General features: G+C 43.9%; 1 protein-coding gene across 27 annotated transcripts in view; it reads right to left on the bottom strand.

Moving 5' to 3' along the window:
* Nucleotides 1-445: 445 nt before the first annotated feature.
* The window catches only part of FHL1 (four and a half LIM domains 1), a 70,518-nt gene continuing 50,508 nt past the window's right edge, over nucleotides 446-20,455 (bottom strand). For 7 of the 27 annotated variants that reach the window (XM_028842117.2, XM_001102904.4, XM_077989398.1 and 4 more), the window contains 5 exons: nucleotides 5,247-5,428; nucleotides 4,638-4,812; nucleotides 3,867-4,036; nucleotides 3,185-3,371; nucleotides 446-1,921 (listed from right to left, as the gene is read on the bottom strand). In XM_028842117.2, coding sequence (XP_028697950.1) covers nucleotides 1,767-1,921; nucleotides 3,185-3,371; nucleotides 3,867-4,036; nucleotides 4,638-4,812; nucleotides 5,247-5,402 — 843 coding nt within the window. In that variant the 5' untranslated portion in view covers nucleotides 5,403-5,428 and the 3' untranslated portion in view covers nucleotides 446-1,766. Of the gene's footprint in view, nucleotides 1,922-2,367; nucleotides 2,568-3,184; nucleotides 3,372-3,866; nucleotides 4,086-4,614; nucleotides 4,813-5,246; nucleotides 5,429-6,896; nucleotides 7,160-15,094; nucleotides 19,159-20,455 lie in introns of those variants that run through there. The other 20 variants (XM_002806410.4, XM_077989390.1, XM_077989392.1 and 17 more) reach the window with 16 other exon arrangements.

Raw genomic sequence — 20,455 nt, 5'->3', positions numbered from 1 at the left:
GAGCGAGGGTGTCATTCGGCTGGCAGGTGGAGGCAGCCACAGTTGAGATGGTCACGTTCAACCCGGACCCCGGGTTCCAGAGGGCACAAGGGGGAAGGCATAGCGAGGTAGCACCCAACAAACAGGGACCAAGATGGCTACTCAGTGCCATGCTTCATCGGGGATTCCTTCCCTAATTCCCTGGTCACATCAAACCAATTCATCCTTTTTCAGGGATGTGAAAATCTGGGAAATACTATTTTAGGTCAGAGTGGTTTCAGTTTTTATGTATTTATTTGTCAATCAAATGTGGTTTTTACAGGTTTGTTTGTAATTCCTATGTTCCGTGCACCTGCACTGAACTGAGTATATCCTGGAAGGAAAATAAGTCATTTGGGTTTCTGGATTAGGAGTATCACCTTATAGCGAGTCCACCAGGCAGAATGAAAAGACAGGAGACCGGTTATTCATATGCTGCTTTATTTCTGTAAGGATACACTGAAACGTTAGATGATAATAGCTAATGACAGAATGTAGAAATGAGGCATCAGCTTCTCTAACCACTCCTACAAGAATGTTAGTATGTATTGTCATTACATGTTTACTTTTGATATTGTCTCATTATACTATGTCATATAATAATGTAGAATACAGTAAGTAGGTGATCCTGCATTTCAGGTAAGCGGTAGGTGGAAATCCAGATTTCCTCTTGAGGAAAAGTCCTAGGAATCACAAGAGAAGGGACCGTTGCAGTCCTCATTAACACATGGACAAAGAGCAGACAACTACTACTTTACAAGGGATTCAACTCGTCACTGTTGTGAAATGTCATATCCATGTTGATGGCAGCCCTGGCGCCTGCTCAACTCCCCCTCTAGAGTTTTGCGGTTACTTCTGTAGGATGAATTTCAACACTGCAGGAATATCTGAGGGGGCTAAAATATTTTCATGCAAGTTTCCAAACCCATAAACTATTTTGCTATCAATTAAAAATGTTAATTAAAAACAATAAAAAGGACAGCAGGGTTAGTTTTGTTAAGCTTCCAGAAGTATTCATTGTGACAATGTTCCTCTGAAACAGGCTCGTTTTCTCAGGTCTGTCTACACTTCCCAAATCACCTGCATGTTCCATGCTTTAAAGTAGGAACGCTCAGAAAACATGCCACACAGGGAAACCAAACGTTAGTACGGGGAAAGGTCAGTTTAGAATTACAGCTAAGTTCAAATGTTAATTTTCTGGAAATTCGTGTTAGTCATTTGAAAGCACAAAAGAACAGAAGGAAGGGCAGAGTTCTGATGAGGAAGTTAAACCATGCATGTCAGTAAGTTCTTTTCCTGCTCACAGAAGAGGGTGAGCAGTGAGTTGGAGCAGCCGCTGCAACTCTTGCATGTCGTGTGTCTACACGGTGGGTCCCAGCTGAGGCACAAGAGGCACCTCAGTGGGGGCTTTATCTCCTATGCTTCTTGCTTACATCACTAAGTGGCTAAATGATTAGCACTTCTCTGCTCTATGAGAAACATGCAGAAGAGTCAATCTACCTAAGTTTTCAATTTTAAATTGCAGTCAGACAGAAATTCACTTTGCTGCAGGGTTGCTTTTTACTAAATGCTAATATGATCACTGTGTGCCCTTATTTGAGTAATACTGTAAAATGGGAGAAAAGACGGAAGGAGAACTTTAAAGAGGGGAAGGACCACTCTTCCCCTATTGATGGTATAGGGCAGAAAGTAAGGACACAAAGAACGAGATTCAAATGCCATTTTACAGGACAGGAGCCCCTGTCAGTTTACAGCTTTTTGGCACAGTCGGGGCAATACACTTGCTCCTGGTGGAAAACAAAGCGCTTGTTGGCCAGATTCACGGAGCATTTTTTGCAGTGGAAGCAGTAGTCGTGCCAGGATTGTCCTTCATAGGCCACCACACTGGAGCCTTTACCAAACCCTGGGGAAAAAAAAGAAAAAAAGAAAAAAAAAAAAAAAGAAAGAAAACAAGAAAAACAGCTGAATGAATACAGGTGAGGAAGCCACGATTCAGAGAGATAAAATGACGACCTGCCCCACTCACAGACTGACAAGCACGCAAGAGCCAGTGTCTGCCTGGCTCCCAGACCCCCTCCTCCACTCCATCGTGCACAGTCCCCCACGCCGCCATTGTCCCCCATGCCGCCGCAACCCTGCTATGGCTCTCAAAGACCTGAGAAGATGCCGGAGCCCGGCCAAGGGCTTCCCTGATGTAACGACCCCACACGTTCCCATGCCACCGCGCTATTGCCCTGTGACGCGCACCGACCTCCCAGCATAACCAGTTTCTTTGATTTAGGTCAGGGCCATGACATCAAAGTGGCCACCAGGAGGCAAACTTGGGCTGTTCGTAGGGTGTGCACTTACCGGGCCTCGAGGAGCTGCTAAGCTTCGATTTTTTCTATAAAGAACCACCACCCACGAGGGACAAGTCCTCTCTCCACCCGGATGCCTGCCCCGGAGGTTGGCGCTGGGAAACAGGGTGAGAGGCAAGCGTTTCCCGTGGCACACTGGGGGCTTCCTAGCTTTAGAGACTGGGTGGCTCACTCTTGACACAGTCCTTTTCCCTGAGGATGGCAAAAGTCTTCTCAAATGTACATTTCAAGGCTCCCCGGGAAGATGGGAAAATTGGAGGCAAGGGAAAGGGCCCAGGGCACGTGGATCGCGGCCGCGAGATGAGGAATGAAGTGATTAGCTTTGCTGATCGCAAAAACAAATAAACAGCAAACCAAAAAACAAAACAAAAAAAAAGAAACCCTGCCAACAGGCATCTCTGAACTAGCCTTCAAATATGGGGTATGACAATCCCAGATTATCACTCTTCGGCCTCCCTTCCCCCTTTCCCTTCCCCACCTCCCCCACCCCCCTTCTTTCTACCCTCCTCCCACCCCTCCCTGCAGAATCCCCCTGCAAAGTGGCAGTGCCTGCCGGTGTTGGCCGGCAGGTGTCAGGCTTGTGAACTTCCGGCATTGTTAGTCAACAGTCAGGAAGTGTTGTGTATTGCAAAGGCTAACCTGGCCTGGGGACGAATCCAAACTCTTGGGGGGCCTTTGGGACCACAATAGCAGGGGAGAAGGGCATACTCTGGGGGCCTTTGTGGATGAAACCGACGACAGGAAAATGAGAGATGGTTACCATGCGCAAAACCTAGCCTGGCAGACTTAGCAAGGACTCTTTAGCCTACCAGTGATGGGGTTCTTGCATCCAGCACACTTCTTGGCCACAAAGTTCTTGTAGCAATCCACGCAGTAATACTGGTCCTCCACAGCGGTGAAACGCTGCCCAGCCAGCTTCTTAGAGCAGGTAACACACACAAAGCAATCGGCATGCCAGGGCTGATCCTGGTAAGTGATTCCTCCAGATGTGATGGCCTAGACCAGGGAGTGTAGCACCGGATTCAGATTCAACAACCATTTTGTTGAATGCCTACTGCGTGCCAGGCACTGTGCTGGGCGCTTTGGTATACAATATCTCATTTAATCTCCACAACAGCCATGGGAGGCAGGGGCTATTATTATCCCCACTTTACAGATGAAGACACCAAGGCTCGGAGAAAGTGAGCCCCTATGTGAGGTTACACAACCCCTTAGTGGTGGAGGCAGGCCTCTGGAGCCAGGGCTGCCCAGCTTAGCATGCCGTACGGGCTACCCACACCACCGGGCTGAGGATGCATACCGACAGCCCAAGACTTGGCTTCGGCACTGCTTCCTAATCCACGATCTCCTCATCTGTAAAACGGGAATAATAATTCCTACGTCACAGGGCTGTCATGAGGATGGAATGGGATAGTGTGTGTGGAAGTGCTCTGCAAACTGTCAAACACTTCTAGAAACAACGGTCAATGCAGAACTCCCTTGAAAGCATACCTTGTTGCACTTCACGCAATGCTTGGCAAACTTGGTCTCATGGCAAGTCACGCAGTAGAAGTCCTCCCCTTTAGGGAAGAAGCTTCCAGTCCCGATGACTTGCTTGCAGTTACTACAGGTGAAGCAGTCTTTGTGCCAGACGGTCCCCTTGTACTCCACGTTTTGATCTCCTGCAGGGGGAAGCAATTGGATAGCCCCACTGACAGGCTCTGCAGGGGGCTGCATCCACTCAGCTCCCCTCCCCAGGCCCTCCAGAGGTGAGGGGATGCAGGCCCTGCAGTTACTGGCCTCACACCTCCAACTAACCTACCTGTGTTCTACTTATGCTTGTGCCAACCCAGGATTTCTGTCATGGGTGGGGACCCCAGCATTATTGTTTTAGGATCCGGTGCCTGAATGCCCCACTCCCCCACCTCTATACCCTGCGTGCACTTAGACATTAAATCAGGGACTACATGGCCCAGAATGACACCCTGAGGAAGAAGCATGCTTTCATCACTTACTACGCCCAAATGAGAAAGCGCTACATACTGTTCACTTCATTCTCTTGCCACAGGCTGTTCTCGCCAGTGTTCTTTAGTCTCCGAGTGTGTGCGTGTGTGCGAGCATATATGTGTACGCATATATACGTGTATGTATATGTGTACATATATATGCTAATATCTCAAAGCAGCTCAGAGCAACGTTAGCCCCACCGTGTTAAGCAAGCCCACATCACGTCTGCCCTCAGGGCCTCCTCCCTGGGAACCCGGGGTGGGAAGGAGGCAGTACCTGCCACAATGGCCTTGAAGCACCCCTTGCACTTGGGGGAGTCCTCCCGAGTGGTGCACTTGTTGCACAGGATCTTGTTGTCCTTGGCCACAAAGGTCTCATTGGCCAAGGGGTGAAGGCACTTGGCACAGCGGAAGCAGGTGTCGTGCCAGAAGCGGTTCTTATAGTGCACCTCCTGGAAACCAAGCAGACAGGGTGGGCCACATGAGGGGCGCTGGGGGTGGCAGCAGGAGCCCTCCCATAAGGCTGATTTCCCTGGGACTGACCACCGAGATGACACAGTCCCTTACACCTAGGGACTGCCCCACAGTGACTGTTCTTATGAGTGATAGGAGGGATGCTGAGATGAGGATAAAAATCTCACAATTCTTGAAATATTTAGAATGCAATCAGAAGAGCTGGCAATGGCCTTGTCACCCATCCAGTCAAGCCCCACATTAAACAGCTTGGGCCACTGTGGCCTGGGGAGTGGAGGAGGCTTCCTTGAGGCCTCAAGGTGGCTGCAGTGATGCTGGGAAATCCTAACGGCCAGCTGCTGCTGCCATGATTGTGGGTAAAGGACACTCTGAAGCCCAGCCCTTCCCACTGGCACGTGGGGATGCCCATTACCTTGGAGTCCGCACCGATGGGCTTGCGGCATTCCACACAGGTGTTGGCACAGAACTTGTCAAAGCATTTCAGGCAGCAGTGGTGGCCATCCTTTTGCACATACTTCTTCCCCTGCAAGGGGTCCCTGCAGTAGTGGCAGTCAAACTTCTCCGCCATGGTGCCCACCTTATAGCTGGAGGGACCTGCGGGGGCAAGCAGGCAGGACAAATGACCACTGGAAATGCCCCAGCACCCTGAGCAGTGGCTCCCAGAGGCACCTGCGCAATGCTACCTTGGAGTTCATGGGTCTGGGGACCAGGACCCAGCTTTCCCTTCAGCCCAGCTGACGACCAAGCACCAAGACAACAGATACTTCACTGTGATTCCAGGAACAAAAGTGCCCCGCGGGGCCAGAAGGCCGATGGCTAGTGATTCCCTTGGGGAGATGATAGAAGCCCCTGCTCAGATATACCAACTGTGCTGATTCACAAAAGACACGGAGCGGGGCAAGTGGAACAGAGCCTGTGTTGGCCGAGTCACCGGATAGGGGACAGGATGCTGGGAGGTATAGGCTGAGCAGTCCTATTGTGCTATTGAGCAGTGACCCAATGGAGTGGAGGGGGTGTGATGGGGCAGGCAAGAAGCAGTTGTTTTATACAAAGGAAGAGTGTGGGGCAGAGGCTCAAAGGGGTACAGAAAAGCAGGAGCCCCGCCTGCAGGCAGCAGCTTCTCTAAGACCACCATGTGGTCATCAAGAAGCCTCTCGGCCCGCTTTCAGCTCTTCCTCCGTCACTTTTTAGGGAGGGTAGTATCCTCTGGAGGCCTCCCGTTCCTCCTATCTATAACATTCTATTCATCAGAATAGAAACTGACAGCTCATTCTATACCACACCAGGCACCTAAGCAATCCTTGTTAATTTGTTTAACGTGTTTAAATTTACTTGCAATCTAGCAGAAAAGTGTTAAATCCCTGAATAGATCCTAAAGAGTTTTGTCCAAGACAGTTTACTGACTTTTGAGGGCAGAGCAATATAGCGCAAGAGAGGACTTACATAAACGGCACTGTCAATTGGCACAGGCAAGTTTGGCAACCTTGAATTATTTGTCATAGTCACGGGTGGCTTTGTGACCAAAATCAAACCCCCGCTTGAGTCAAGCAAGTGAGAATCAATATGCTCACAGAAGTGTAACCAGTAGTACCATTTGGGATATTTGCTGTCTTAAAAATTATAATCTTAAAATAGAGTCTGGAAAAAATTATTCCAAGAATCCCTTCCACTCCCTCCGTATGAACAGCCCGTTTTCCCTCCCTGGTCCCCTCCCTGGCTGTGGCCCTAGACAACACGCCTGCAATCCCAAGCATTACTGAAGCACTCTGCGGCTCCCTTTGCCAAGGTATTTCCTATAGAATCCTGCCACCAAAAAGGTACCAAATATGAGTTTCTATTAGCTTTCAACTTCTTTAAACACATGCTAATTTGTTCCTCTCCCCCTGAAAAAGAAATTTACACGGGTAAATAGATAGCAATTATTTCATTTGCACAGGAAACACGAGAATTGAGACTATTTTCTAAAACTATCCACAAACATGGTTATTGTGCTAGCAAACATCCAGTGTAATTTAGAGAGAAAGAATGAGAGAAAATAAATGAGCAGTTGCCCGGTACTCACCGCAGCTCTTCTACTAACTGAAAGCCCCAAACTCTCACTTTGGGTTCCATTCCCAGGTTTTTTTTTTTTATACAAACACATGTCCAAGTTATTTGGATCCTGTTGCCATGAGCAACCAAACAGCAGAGAGTGAGCTAAGGAAACCACACCCTGGGTTTGAGAAGCCGCCTGGGCAAAGGCTGTTGAACTCTCACTCAGAACCAAGCCTCCAAACAAAGGAAATCAGGCCACTGGACAAGCCACAGGGCCTTCTGCCTCCTGCTGACACACAGACCCCCCTCATCTCCAAGGAGCTGGCGGATGAAGCAGATGAGTGACATTCTTGTGCAAGGACAGTTGCTTAGGACAGTTGTGTCACAATTAAGAGACTTAGCAAGACCAGAGAATGGTTCTTACTTGAACTTTTCTCTAAAAAGCAAACTGTGATGTTCCTTTATATAATGGGTTAGAAACAAAAACTAGAAACGCAATGGACACAGGGTCTATCTCCTTGAACTATGTACTGTTTAGGTAAGGCAGCTTTTAAACTGCTTTTAGCCTCTGTGTCTATAGAGAAAAGTACCTGTCACAGTGACAGCATATGGAAAATCACTCTCCTTAATCCATTCTTGCTGGTCTTTCCAGTATCACATAGAAGCCTCGTCTTAGCTTTGCCATACTGATAATATTGTGCCGTCAACAAAGACTTGCTTTCTTGTTAAGGGCTGAGTTGAGCTGAAAAACCAAATAAATCTCCAGTAACAGCAAGTGGCAAGAAATAAATTATCAGTTGCTCCTAAATGCCACTTGGCAGGAAAACAGAATTTGTAAGATTAGATAGCACTGGCTTCCTGCATGGCTAGTAACCATTGCTGGTTTAGCCTTTCAGAGACTATCTTCTGGACCATATTTGAAAATCCCTCATTCTCTCTTACCAAGGTCTCTCTATTTAGTATACAACTTTGAACCTACTCGTTTTAGTATCACTTGCTTTTGATACCTTTATCAGCAGAAATTGATTCCAAATATTTCTACGTTAAAGTACTATATAAAGTTCCACCTAAGGTGAGTCAAACCTCTTAGTATTTGAGTCCTAGCTTTATGGCAAAAAATATAGGTTAACTAGTGTCATACACAAAAGAAAAAACACTAGAAAACACAATGAATGCCATTTAGAAGTAGACGTTTTGAGGAGAAGAAAGACTGTATTATGGTTCAGAGTACCTGAGAGATCTTACCTGCCATGTTTTTCACACTTTAAAACCACACACTTTCAGAACTTTCATATTACCAGTGCAAAGTTCTTCATCATTTAGTCTCATAGTTCTAGAACATGACTTGCTCAGAGTTCTAAGCATCCAGATGATAAAATAATCCACGACTCACCAGTGAAGACAGAAGTAACAAAGAGTGTTGAAAATGTCAGACAACGAAGTCACTGGCCACTGTATCATTCCTATAGTACATGGTCTTAAACCAAGCCAAAGGAAAATGAAATAAATCAACCCCCAGTTAACAGGATCCATAAGAAGAGTTTCATCTCTTGGTATTTTTGAATCCTAGCTTTAGGCAAGATTTTTTCACTCTGTAGTTTGAAAACTCTAGGGTCATCTTCCACCTTAGATTCCCCACCATTGTATACTTTAACCTACAGTCTGTATCCAGATGGAGAATCATTTCAAAGGGCATATTCTTTTAGAATTGATTTCTACAATTCACTTGAGTCCTTTTAATGTGTGTGGAAACAATTAGTCAAGATAAAATAGGCACTTCTAGGAATGTTGGACTTGTTGCGTAATAGGTAAACAGGCTAGAAATACTTAAAGTATGTTAACAATGTCCATGTCAAATTCATGAACTTTCGTACTTGTTTTGCAATAAATCAAATTAAGTGGAATTCTGGGCAACCCGAATTAGCTTACGTCATGTACTTCTATTATGATTATTTGTTACAAAACGATTTCAAACCCTCATGCACGCAGTGCACTCAGGATGAAGTTGGAGGAGATACTGATCACATCACAATTTTGTATAAAATAGGAATGATGTGCTGATGTGCACAAGACCAAAACCACTCTAAAAAGTCAGCTTATAAATGACAATGCTGAGACACACATGCAAAGATCCTGAGTGTGGGCTCCCTAAGAGTCTGAGCTACTGTCAAGCTTTGACTTCATGAGGAGAGAAAAGCTCGCACTTTCTTTCTTTTCTTTTTTTTTTTTTTTTTTTTTGAGACGGAGTCTCGCTCTATCACCAGGCTGGAGTGCAGTGGCACAATCTCGGCTCACTGTAACCTCTGCCTCCTGGGTTCAAGTGATTCTCCTGCCTCAGCCTCCTGAGTAGCTGGAACTACAGGCAAGTGCCACCACACCCAGCTAATTTTTGTATTTTCAGTAGAGACGGCGTTTCACCATGTTGGCCAGGATGGTCTCAATCTCCTGACCTCGTGATCCACCCGCCTTGGCCTCCCAAAGTGCATTTACAGGCATGAGCCACCGCACCCGGCCCAGCATGCACTTTCTTTTCTTTTGTTAGGAATGAGAGAATAGGGAAAAATAAAGATAACATTTTACCTCTTTGTTGTTGTTGTTGTTGTTGAGACAGGGTCTCACTCTGTCACCCAGGCTGAAGTGCAGTGGTGCAGTCTTGGCTCACTGCAACCTCCACCTCCTGGGTTTAAGCAATTCTCCTACCTTAGCTTCCTGAGTAGCTAGGACTATAGGTGAATGCCACCACGCCTGGCTAATTTTTGTATTTTTAGTACAGACAGGGTTTCGCCATGTCAGCCAGGCTGGTCTCGAACTCCTGACCTCAAGTGATCTGCCCACCTTGGCCTCCCAAACTGTTGGGATTGCAGGCGTGAGCCACTATGCCCGGCCAGCATTTTACCTCTTCTTTTGGGCTCTCTTTAACCTTACAGAATTACATGTACTTAGGCATTTATCTCTTAGGGAATAATTTTTTATCCCCTTGGCTGTTTCTAAGTACATGAAATGTGAAGGCTTTTAATCTTCGAAAACTTGTAGATACGTTTGCCTTGACCTATTGCTGTTATCTGGGAATGGGCGTGTCAGCCATCACTGAATGAAACATTTGCTACGTATCATCACAATGCTTCTTCCCTTACCACCTGTCTTTGTGGAGGGCATGTTTGCCCTTGGGCAGCTCTTTGACTAATTTTAATGTCTCGGTGTAGCCCTCATCTGTACATAGTAGGGATGCTAGAGTAGGTATTAGATATGAGCAAGGCAAGAGAGGGCGCCCCCTGAACCAGGAATGTCAGGCAGCCATCAGGTGAAGGTCAGATGGTTGTTAAACTATCTCGCTCTAAAACAATAATTGGTTGCAGCTGGCACGAAGGAAACACGGTCCCTAACAGACAGAAACACCTGAAACTGATGATCAGCCGCGTCCCCATGAGATCTAAGGAGTTGGGTGAGTGGGCTCAAGCATGTGCACTAAGAGGCAAAATGGCGGCATTTAACTGGTGTAAGACCTACGTCTGGGAATGCTCCACTGCTAAGGGAAAAAAATCACTTAAAGTAAGCATGCACACAACTTCAGTAAACACCACGCGCATGCGGCGCTTCCCAAGTGCTGGAGGGCCACTGGGCATGCAGACAGCCCACCCCAAGGGAAGAATTAGGAGAGAAGTAATATAACACCCGAATCATGCCAACATATAAAAGCCCAGGTCAAAGGTCAAACCACGCACTTGACTCTCTCAAGTAGCCTGCTTGGTCATCTTCCAAGTGTACTTTACTTTCATTCCTGCTCTAAAACTTTTTTTTTTTTTTTTTTTTTTTTTTTTTTTTTTTTTTGAGATGGAGTCTCACTCTGTCACCCAGGCTGGAGTGCAATGGTGTGATCGATCTCTGTTCACTGCGACTTCCGCCTCCCAGGTTCAAGCAATTCTCCTGCCTCAGCCTCCCAAGTAGCTGGGATTACAGGCATGCACCACTAGGCCTGGCTAATTTTTGTATTTTTAGTAGAGACATGGTTTCACAATGTTGACCAGGCTGGTCTCCAACTCCCGACCTCAAGTGATCCACCCGCCTCAGCCTCCCAAAGTGCCGGCATTACAGGCGTGAGCCACCGTGCCCGGCCTCCTGCTCTAAAACTTTTTTTTTTTTTTTTTTTTGAGACGGAGTCTCGCTCTGTCACCCAGGCTGGAGTGCAGTGGCGCAATCTCGGCTCACTGCGAGCTCCGCCTCCCGGGTTCACGCCACTCTCCGGCCTCAGCCTCCCGAGTAGCTGGGACTACAGGCGCCCGCCACTGCGCCCGGCTAATTTTTTTCTATTTTTAGTAGAGACGGGGTTTCACCATGGTCTCGATCTCCTGACCTTGTGATCCGCCCGCCTCGGCCTTCCAAAGTGCTGGGATTACAGGCGTGAGCCACCGCGCCCGGCTCTAAAACTTTTTAATACTTTCACTCCTGCTCTAAAAGTTGCCTTGGCTTCTCCCTCTGCCTTGTGCTTCCTTGAGGAGGCAAGAACTGAGGTTGCTACAGACCCACACAGATTCCCCGCTGCTAACATACTTTGGTACCGAGTGACTTGGATACATTCCTTAGTGCTAACAAGTGAGGTTTCTCTATCACAAAAAGTTCTGCTCATACACTAGGGGCCCCAGTACCTAATCCAGGGCCTTGTATACAGAAATCCCTCAGTATATGCCTGCTGATTGACAGATGGAGATAAGTTACCACAACTAAGTTTCTAAAACTTCGGTATGTGGACAGTCACTGAAAGTGGCTTCTAATCCAATTATGTGAGCCTCCATTTTGTCCATACGAAGCCTGTTTCAGGACCACACTGATTTCCTTTCTGTAAGGACTTCTCTTCTTTGTTGGGCCTATTCTCCTCTGCTTTCATGAACTGAAGAACCTAATGCAATATGACATGCTATTTCCTGATTTTAAAAATCATCTTATATGACGTGTAAGGTGCTGAAGTCTAACCTACACTTTAGGGTAACATAAATATCCCCTCATTTTCTAAGACAGAAAGCATTAAATAATTTAATTTTTAAAATTAATTAAATTAAAAAGTTTTTACAAGCTTAGAATGCAGTTAGAAATGTGGCTGGGTGACAGAATTTTAGATATTTATTCCAAAAGGGTAGCCTGACTTTCTATGCCTGCTTCAAAAGACACATCATTTTTTCACTTAATAAACAAGCTTCCTTTTTCAGAAAATTCCTGAACTACATCCAACATGCTGAGAGGTGCCTAAATAAACCTCAGTATCTTAATTAAAAGTTTTGGCTTTCGATTTAATCATGTACACATACGAGTAATACAACATTACAACATTTGTTTTTTTCTTTTTTTACTATAAACCTCTCATTAAAGAAGATTTGATTTGTATTTAATAAATCTTGCTCGTGTTTTGACATGTATTTTCTCATGTATTTCTTCCTAGTGTTCATTTTCTCCCTCATGCCTGAGTTGATCAAACTATGAGTGTTTAAGGAGAACGTGAATATCATCAGTAGGTAGCATTTTTCTATGTGCTTTCTGTGAAGGGTGTAATGTACAGTGTAAACAATGAACAACAACCCAAATGGAAAAAAATCAGGTTATTTCAGATCTGTTCATCACTAAATCCAACATACCAGTACATTAGTGACTCCACACATAAACACTGGCTTCTAAAGAAAGGGTATAATGCTTTCCTCAGAACATTCAACAAATGGAGCGAAGCCTTAGCCGATGAATAGGACACTTGTGTAGCAGACATGCTAATGCACCTGGAGGTGTCGTCAGACATTTGGGAATAAATACCTAAGGAGCTGCAATGAGACGGAGCTCATGAGTCACGGCTGAAAAGTAGTGTTTCATACAATTTCATACACAAATCAGAAAGTGTTTTTTCCCTTCAAAACAGAACGTGTAGAGAATGATTCAATGTTATTAGCAACTTCACTGGTATGCTGCATTTAGAAAAAAACAAATCTTTTTTGGGTCACTGATGTATAACTAATGCCATTTTAGATTATATCAGGTGTCAGGAGGGTTCGATATAGATTATTAAAAGAAAAATTATGTGCCACTGAACTTCCTGCAGTCCAGATTCAATTCTAGTACCATTTTGTCTGTATATGAAGATTTTTCATAATGTTGCACAGATTATGTGCAACGCAGCCCCTCTTTCATATGGGAAAAAAAGCATTTCTGACCCAGCTGCAAAAGAGCATGTGTTTTTAGTTTCTCCAGCTGTGGTAAAGTAGTAGGCAGTCATTTGGTGGTCATTAAAAGTACAAAATGTTCAGTTTCACCCTCACCCAAATCTTCTGAATTTTAAGAAGCCAATCCAGTTGGATTACTCTCCTCTCATCCTACCCTCTCATTTTCCATCCCTGCCCCGAGAAAAGACTGGCGGGCTTGTGCAGCCCACTAAGTAGTGGCTGGTGAAGGGAATCGATGGCTGTGTAATATGTCAAGTGACCTGATCCCCCTCCATACCCCGATCCTGGTCTTCGACTTGAAAGGCCAAAGGCTAAAGAAATTGAATCTACATAATTTTGCAAACTGAAAGTCTTCAATGTCAAGAGTATACTTTTTTTGTCCTTGAAATGTCCTCTCAGTATATGGATAGTCACTAAAAATGAATTTGGATCCAATTATCCTAGCTTCTATTTTGCCCATACTGAGCCCGTTTCAGGGCAACACTGATTTTCTATGAGGACTTCTCTCTCTCATGGGCCGATTCTTCTCTGCTTTCATGAACCTATTAACCTAATGCAATACAAAATGCAATTTCCTGAATTCAAAAATCATCTAAAAGGTATAAATAATTGGTCTCATTTAGCCACTCTTATAGTTTCATGAGACGTCCTGAAAAAGGTAAAAATATAGTGGTAACATGTTTATTTAGTTATTATAGCCTCCAGACTTACGTACACAAGAACGACATAAGAATTTGGTGCAATTTAAAACCCAAGGTTGGGTATGCTATAAACTTTCGGTCACTACTTAAACTTTTAAACTTTCTGTCACTATTCTGTCAATTTGTAAACAAAATGAAGACTTATTCTACCAGGTAACAAGCATTTAAGGTTCATCAGGACAACTAGTACAGCTGACTAGTTTGCCTACACCCAGAGAATGTGTATCTTGGCTGATAACCACAATCTCAAGCATTTGGTACCATGTTTGTGAAACAGCTCCTGAGGGTTGGGGGGGGGGGGGAAAAAACAGACAACTTTTGAACACTTGGGAACAGGGAAGACATTACATATTAATTCATTAAGGTAGGGAATTCCATTGCAGCATATTTACTTTAAAACCCCAAAAAGAGAAATTTCCTAAAGTATTTCCATTGTTTAAATATTGACAGGCAGCGAGTTTTTAAAAAATGATTTTTCAAGAAAAAAAAAATAGATAATGACTTTGTCCCTTAATCTGAAAGCTGGGAGACAGGACGAAGTGCCTTCTTTATACCTAACTGTCTGACTTTACCAGCTCCAAGAAAGGGAACCATTACTTAGGCAGAGGGCCACAGGGCCACAGCCACCCTCCTGGCTTCAAATAACTGGACTTTTGTCCCCTCAGCCCCTAGTTCATAGATTCCTTGTCGATGGCCAAAGGGCTTCCTTAATTGTAAGGTTACAAAACCAGAAGAAAATGCTCATGGCCCAAGGAGTCCAAAATGTGCCCCTTTTTCTGCTAAAAACAATTAATAACATACTTATCATATCAAAACAAACATAGCTGTTACTTTGGGAAGATTTAAAACATTGTCAGCAAAAGGGAGAACATGTGCTAGGTCATTATGCACTTTCTTAGTTACAAATGTTCCTCCTTCCGGCTCCACATTCGATATACCTTCTCCAAACACCTTGGATGTAAAGTACTGTCAAGATGAAGAATTGTATCTTATAAAAAGGAAGCCAAAAATTCCTAACCAGAAAAACCTTTCCTCACACAATCTCTTATAGTTTCATGAGACGTCCTGAAAAAGGTAAAAACATAGTGGTAACATGTTTATTTCCTTCTTTTTAAAATAAGCCACTCAAACTGCTCGTTGTACTTGAACAATATTTTGTCTTTGTAATAGCATGAAAGGCAAAGGCAAAACAGAGACAAGCTATAATTTATTTACTATTCAGACAAGACTAAAATCATTTCATCAAAAACCATCTTTTAGCCAAATGACGGATTCACTGCCCTAACAAAACTGTGCTCAATATAAGATAAAGAGCATGAAGTTTTTACCTGAGTGTCTATGGGAAGCCATGGCTCAGAGACCAAGTTCAGGAGCAGCACCTAGACCAGTCTTCCCTCAACCCCAGCTGATAAGGCTGTGGCTCATTTGTGAACATACATTTAAGGGGAAGCGGCTAACACAAAAATAACCGAGAGCAGATGTCCCACCCCTCCCCAGAGATCACAACCTTAATCCCACTAGAAAATTCTTAACCATTTTAGGTGATCCAAGGGAGAAGAATAGGACCCAGTAAAAATACCAAACGCTACATATAAATACCTGTGGGGCTACTCAGCATCCAAATTAGCTCCAGAGCCAGAGAGGCCACATAGAAAGTCATCCCTGTACCGGAATAAAATTTGGACTCGGCTCTGGCATAGCTTAACGCTGAGCCAACCTTATTAATCCACTTTATATGCCTCAAGAGCTTGCATTTGGCCCTATAAATAATACATTTTTGTGCTGTTAATGATAAAAGTAACTCTAAGAGATAGACTTATGTTACCAGTGTAACTCAAGGAGATTAGACACTATGAATATAGAGATTAAGGGGATTATAGATGTTGTCACTCAATGTCCTCCTTGGAATGTTCCAGAGATCAGCAGATTACTGTACCGGAAAGGGGAGCGATCCTAATCTCCCTACCTCCTTAACGGCGGAGAGCACAGAACAAGATGGGGAGACTATGCCTATCCCTACCACAGACACAATGAAGACATTTTGTCTCACAAACTCAACCTCTTGCTTTTCAGCGTCAGGGACAATAAAAGGAAAAATATGAATGAAAATGAAGACATCAACCTAACATGTTATAATAGCTCAACAGACCATCAGACGGCTGGAGGCTGGTCATTAGGAGCACATTCTAGGAAAAGAAAGCCCCTAAGTCCCTCCAGGACCTTCTTCCATATTCCTTCTCTGGCCTTACCCTCAGCCTCCTTTCCCTCACTCCCACCTCCCTGGCCTCCTCACTGTCCCTTGTGCCCAGAGTCATGGTTGTTCCTTTCCCTACTTCAAGTCTGCTGGTATTGCACTGATTTCTCTCCTTGTTGTCTGATCTCCTGCTCTGCTCCATGAAGGCAGGGATTTAGTACTGGAGCTCACTGCAGTGGCCCCAGAGCCTAGAACACTGCCCAGCTCCCAGGAGGCTCTCAGTAACTATTCCTTGAAAGAATGAACTAAATAACTGAAAAGTCCATCAAGCCTCCAAAACACAGTCCCACCTGCAATCCTGAAAGTGGTTTTGGCCACTCAACTTCAAGGAAGGCAGCCGACCCTCACGCTGGTACAGACACCTTTATAGCCACTGTCTTGTTTAACAGTGCATGTCACTGGTTTTGACCCTATTCACACATCTCCCCTACCAGGTTGAGGGCCAGGGCAGTGCTTTGCTGGTCTTCATGTTCCTAAAGCACAGAGTAGGACAGCAGTAAATGCTCCATGAAAATGAATGAATGAGTTCCCCAATTCTTATGATCTTCAAATGTTTAAGGAAAAATTATTCTAAAAGACAGCTGACATCAGTAACTCCCAGTTAGCTAGAAAATGACACAATAAAAGCCAGGTTGTTACGAGCAAATTTATTACATGTTAGAGAAAAAAAAAATAAGCCTGGGAAAAGAAGAGAAGCTACACTGTGCTCTTGCTCCACGCCTTTCTAGTCTCTTTCTTATCCAGCCTGATTAAATTATGGTGCACAGATTAGCCAGTTGTAACAACACCACACCCCTAAAATAAACTGAAACTTTTCACCTAGAGGAAATTCTCTTACTTTATTAGATGATTAACCTTAATGAACCCTGAATTTTTTATTTTAGCAAGGTATATTTTTAGGAAGAGCCCATGTATGTTGAAATACCTCTCTTGCAGCGCTGTGAACAATAGGCTTGGTGTGCCTAATACTTTCCTTTAGGAAGTCAATTCCTGTTTCAAGCTATGCATCAGGAAGTGTCTTCTTTTAGCAAGTATGGTAGTTCTTTAGGTTTCTTATCATTTTGAAAAGCGACAACAGAAATATGGATAGATAGCTTTATGAAAGTATCAAAAAACAAATCTATTTTGCCTAAAATACAAGAGAAAATTCAAAGACAAGAGAATCACTTTTTGACCACCATGAATTAGTCAACTATGACCAGCCAGGATGGGCTGAGAGCTTGGGCCTCCAACAATAGCATTTATTCCAGTTATTTCCATTTCCATCAACCAGGTAACTCTGCCTTCCTAAAAACTTCATGAAGCATGACTACTACCTGCTCTGACATCTGGCCCTACTGCAGATGTCCTCAAGCCACAGAATTAGACCTTTCACAAAACCAAGACAGAAACGACCCTTTGCATGATGAGAAACAATTTCTTAGGAAGAACAGTTGGTAACTTTGTCCTGTCTTCGATCAGTGGCTCGGAACCCTTGCTGGTTATTTCACAGGTACCTGGAGTCATGGGTTTCATTGGCATCTGAGTCAATCTTGTTACACATTAACAGTATGATGTTTAATAATATCTTTAAGAATCACTGTACTGTTTACAAAGCACCTTTACATACTATTGATGGAGCTGGCTGGTGTTTGGGAGCAACTCTCCTTGGTGTATGATGGTTACATTTCAGGCCTTCTAAGTCTCACACTCTAGCAGTATCAGAACGACTTTTTCAGTGAGTGCTAGGTATCAAACTACCTAAGTTTCCCTTCCATGTGATCCTCTGCAAATCATTTACTTCAGGGTTTATCTACACATCCTTATGGTCCTATCTGCACATGCATTATGACCTATTGTTAGGTTAACCTGTAGATAATATCACCCCAGCCACTGCTTTATTGTATATGACAAGCACTTATTGGATAGATGCCCTACTATGTGGTGCAAGATATTTTGCTGGTCACAAAGAATAAAATAAAGTCCTTACTTTCAAGTGTAACAAGATAAATATACAAATGACTACCATGCAAGGCAGAGCCTTACAAGTATTACAAGAAAGGTATAAAGTGTTACTGAGATTTATCACAGGGAGAGATCACATCTGGTTTGGAGATCAGAAAAGACTTGATGGATGTTATGGCATTTGACCTGGTCCCTGAAGAATAATTAAGACTTTGGCATGCAGACAAGGGGGAGGGAGGATTCCAAGAAAATGGTACCATGTCACCTGAGGTATGAGAAAAACACAGGACGTGTTCAAGAAGCAGGATGCAGCTGGGGGGTTTGGGGTGTGACAGAAACACAGTATAAGGAAGTAGTGGGACCGAAAGCTACAGAAGAGGGAAAGTCACACGCGGAGGACCTTTCTGCAACTGGTGCAAGGGAAGAATGAGATGGAGTCATGCAAGCAGTGATAAGAAGAGCAGATCTCAGAGAGGAGAGGAGGCAGGGAGACAGCACAGGGTACTTCTATTATCCACTGAGATGCAAGGAAAGACTGAAAGAATGACAGGCAGAGGCAATGAGCATGGAAAGGAAAAACTAGATGTAAGGGACACTGTGACAGGGCTCTACAAGGACTGAAAGAAGGGGAAGGAGCCAAGGATCTCTCTGAGGTTGTGACTCCGGGTGACTGGGAAAATAATGGGGAATATGGGAGGCAGAGCTGGTGTAGGGAAGAGTGGCACTTTATTTTAGACTTCACAATGAGCTTCTTCTGAGATGTCAAAAATGAACCCCCTTCAATGGGATCCCAGTTATCAAGGAGCGAGAGAGAACAGTAAGATTACAGTAGAATCACGTTTGTGGGATTTCTCACACTGCAATCTAATCCTAGCCTCTCTACCTCAGAAACACCACTGGGAGGATCAAACTTCAAAAGTTCAAAGTGGTGCAACCGAAGAATCAAACACGGCAAATTCAGTGACCCACTTGGCCCACATTTCAGGACTTCCTCATTCACAGCTTGACTTGTGGTCACCTTTCTCCCTTTACTAGATTTTTCTTTTCCTGAAGAAATTTCCAAATTCAGACAATTACTGGCCATTAGTCATGGCCAGGGGCAAGAGGCTGATAACAAACTGTAATGGAGTCTTTGTGGATTTATCCGTGGTTTCGTGTCCATTTGTTTTTTTACATTACTCTTCTTTCCCTCATATCTACTACTAATAAATTAATAGACTGCAAGTTTTTTTTCTCAATATAATTTTGTCAGGCTACTTAATCCCTCTGCCAACAATTTCTCCTGAGTGAGTCCAACTGCAAGATTAAGGCAACTAGTCATGCACTATGATATGATGTGATTCAATGTTGAGCTCTCCGGAGTATTTCTTGTCCTATGTACTCTTGCCAGAAAAAAGCCCAGGACAGCTTCAGCCATCTCATGTTCCCGTCAATCTTTAAGGTGGGAAGAGTACTTTTTCCTACTGACAAGTCCAATTTTGCAAAGTCACTGCTTAAATGTCACAATTCATGGCATACCCGCCAGAGAGTAAAATGAAGGAGCACCCCTGGAACCCCAAGAGGGGGGATTTGGTCATGTAAGGTCCTAATGAAACAAACCTGAAATTCGGCCTCCCCAAAGGGTCTCTGAATCTCAGAGAAAAGGAAAAGGTGAGTATGAAAGGAGAAGACCTGTAACAAATGAGGTAACATACATGAAATAAAGGACACTGTAAACAGCAAAGCACCTGGAAAATGCTAATTAACTCAATTGAAGACCTGTTCATTTCACAGTTGACCAGGGCTTCGAAGTTTCCTTATAATATTCACAGAGAGATTAAGAAGCATGAGCCACAGCCCCTGTCCTTTGATTTTTGGTAATGTCATGATCAGTAACAGTTTTAAATGTCTCTTGTCCCCAAAGTCTCTTCCCTTCCTGTGTTACTACCAGACTTTTACCAAGAGGTAGGAACTATCCCAACCACATCCTACAGATACTTTTATGGGCCTAAAACCAGAAATCACTACCAGGAAAACACCGAACAAATGACTTTCAGAGCATGCCTAGGATGATATTTTTCAAAAAAAAGAAGCAGCAAAAAAGTAAAAGAAGTAAAGAAAATAGAAACCAGAAAATGTTTTAGAAAGAAATATATAACATAAATCAGAATCTCAAATCAAAGGAAAATAAATGTTTTAGGAAACTGAGAAGCTGGTAAGGATAAATCCTTGTCACATTTTAGATGTTAAAATTCTCTTCCAGTTTATTTCTACCACCTACTTGTGATATATCTGTTTTATTTCCATGTTGCCATGTACCATGACTCAAAACACCCTTTCAACCATGCTAAGTCCTGGCATTCACCAAGCCCACCTTTTATGAACATTTCAAGCCTCTGATAAATGCTTGAGGGCTAAACATTCCATGACCCTATTCTATAATTTACCCAGCTGGTTAATATCCATAACAGGAAAGAAGAGCAAATCAAATAAGCTTTCATCCATACCTTTA

This window comes from Macaca mulatta, chromosome X (genome assembly GCF_049350105.2).
Source record: "Macaca mulatta isolate MMU2019108-1 chromosome X, T2T-MMU8v2.0, whole genome shotgun sequence".
Taxonomy (NCBI): domain Eukaryota; kingdom Metazoa; phylum Chordata; class Mammalia; order Primates; family Cercopithecidae; genus Macaca; species Macaca mulatta.
Note: the sequence above shows the minus strand (reverse complement) of the source record. Positions and strands in the feature narration are given on the sequence as shown.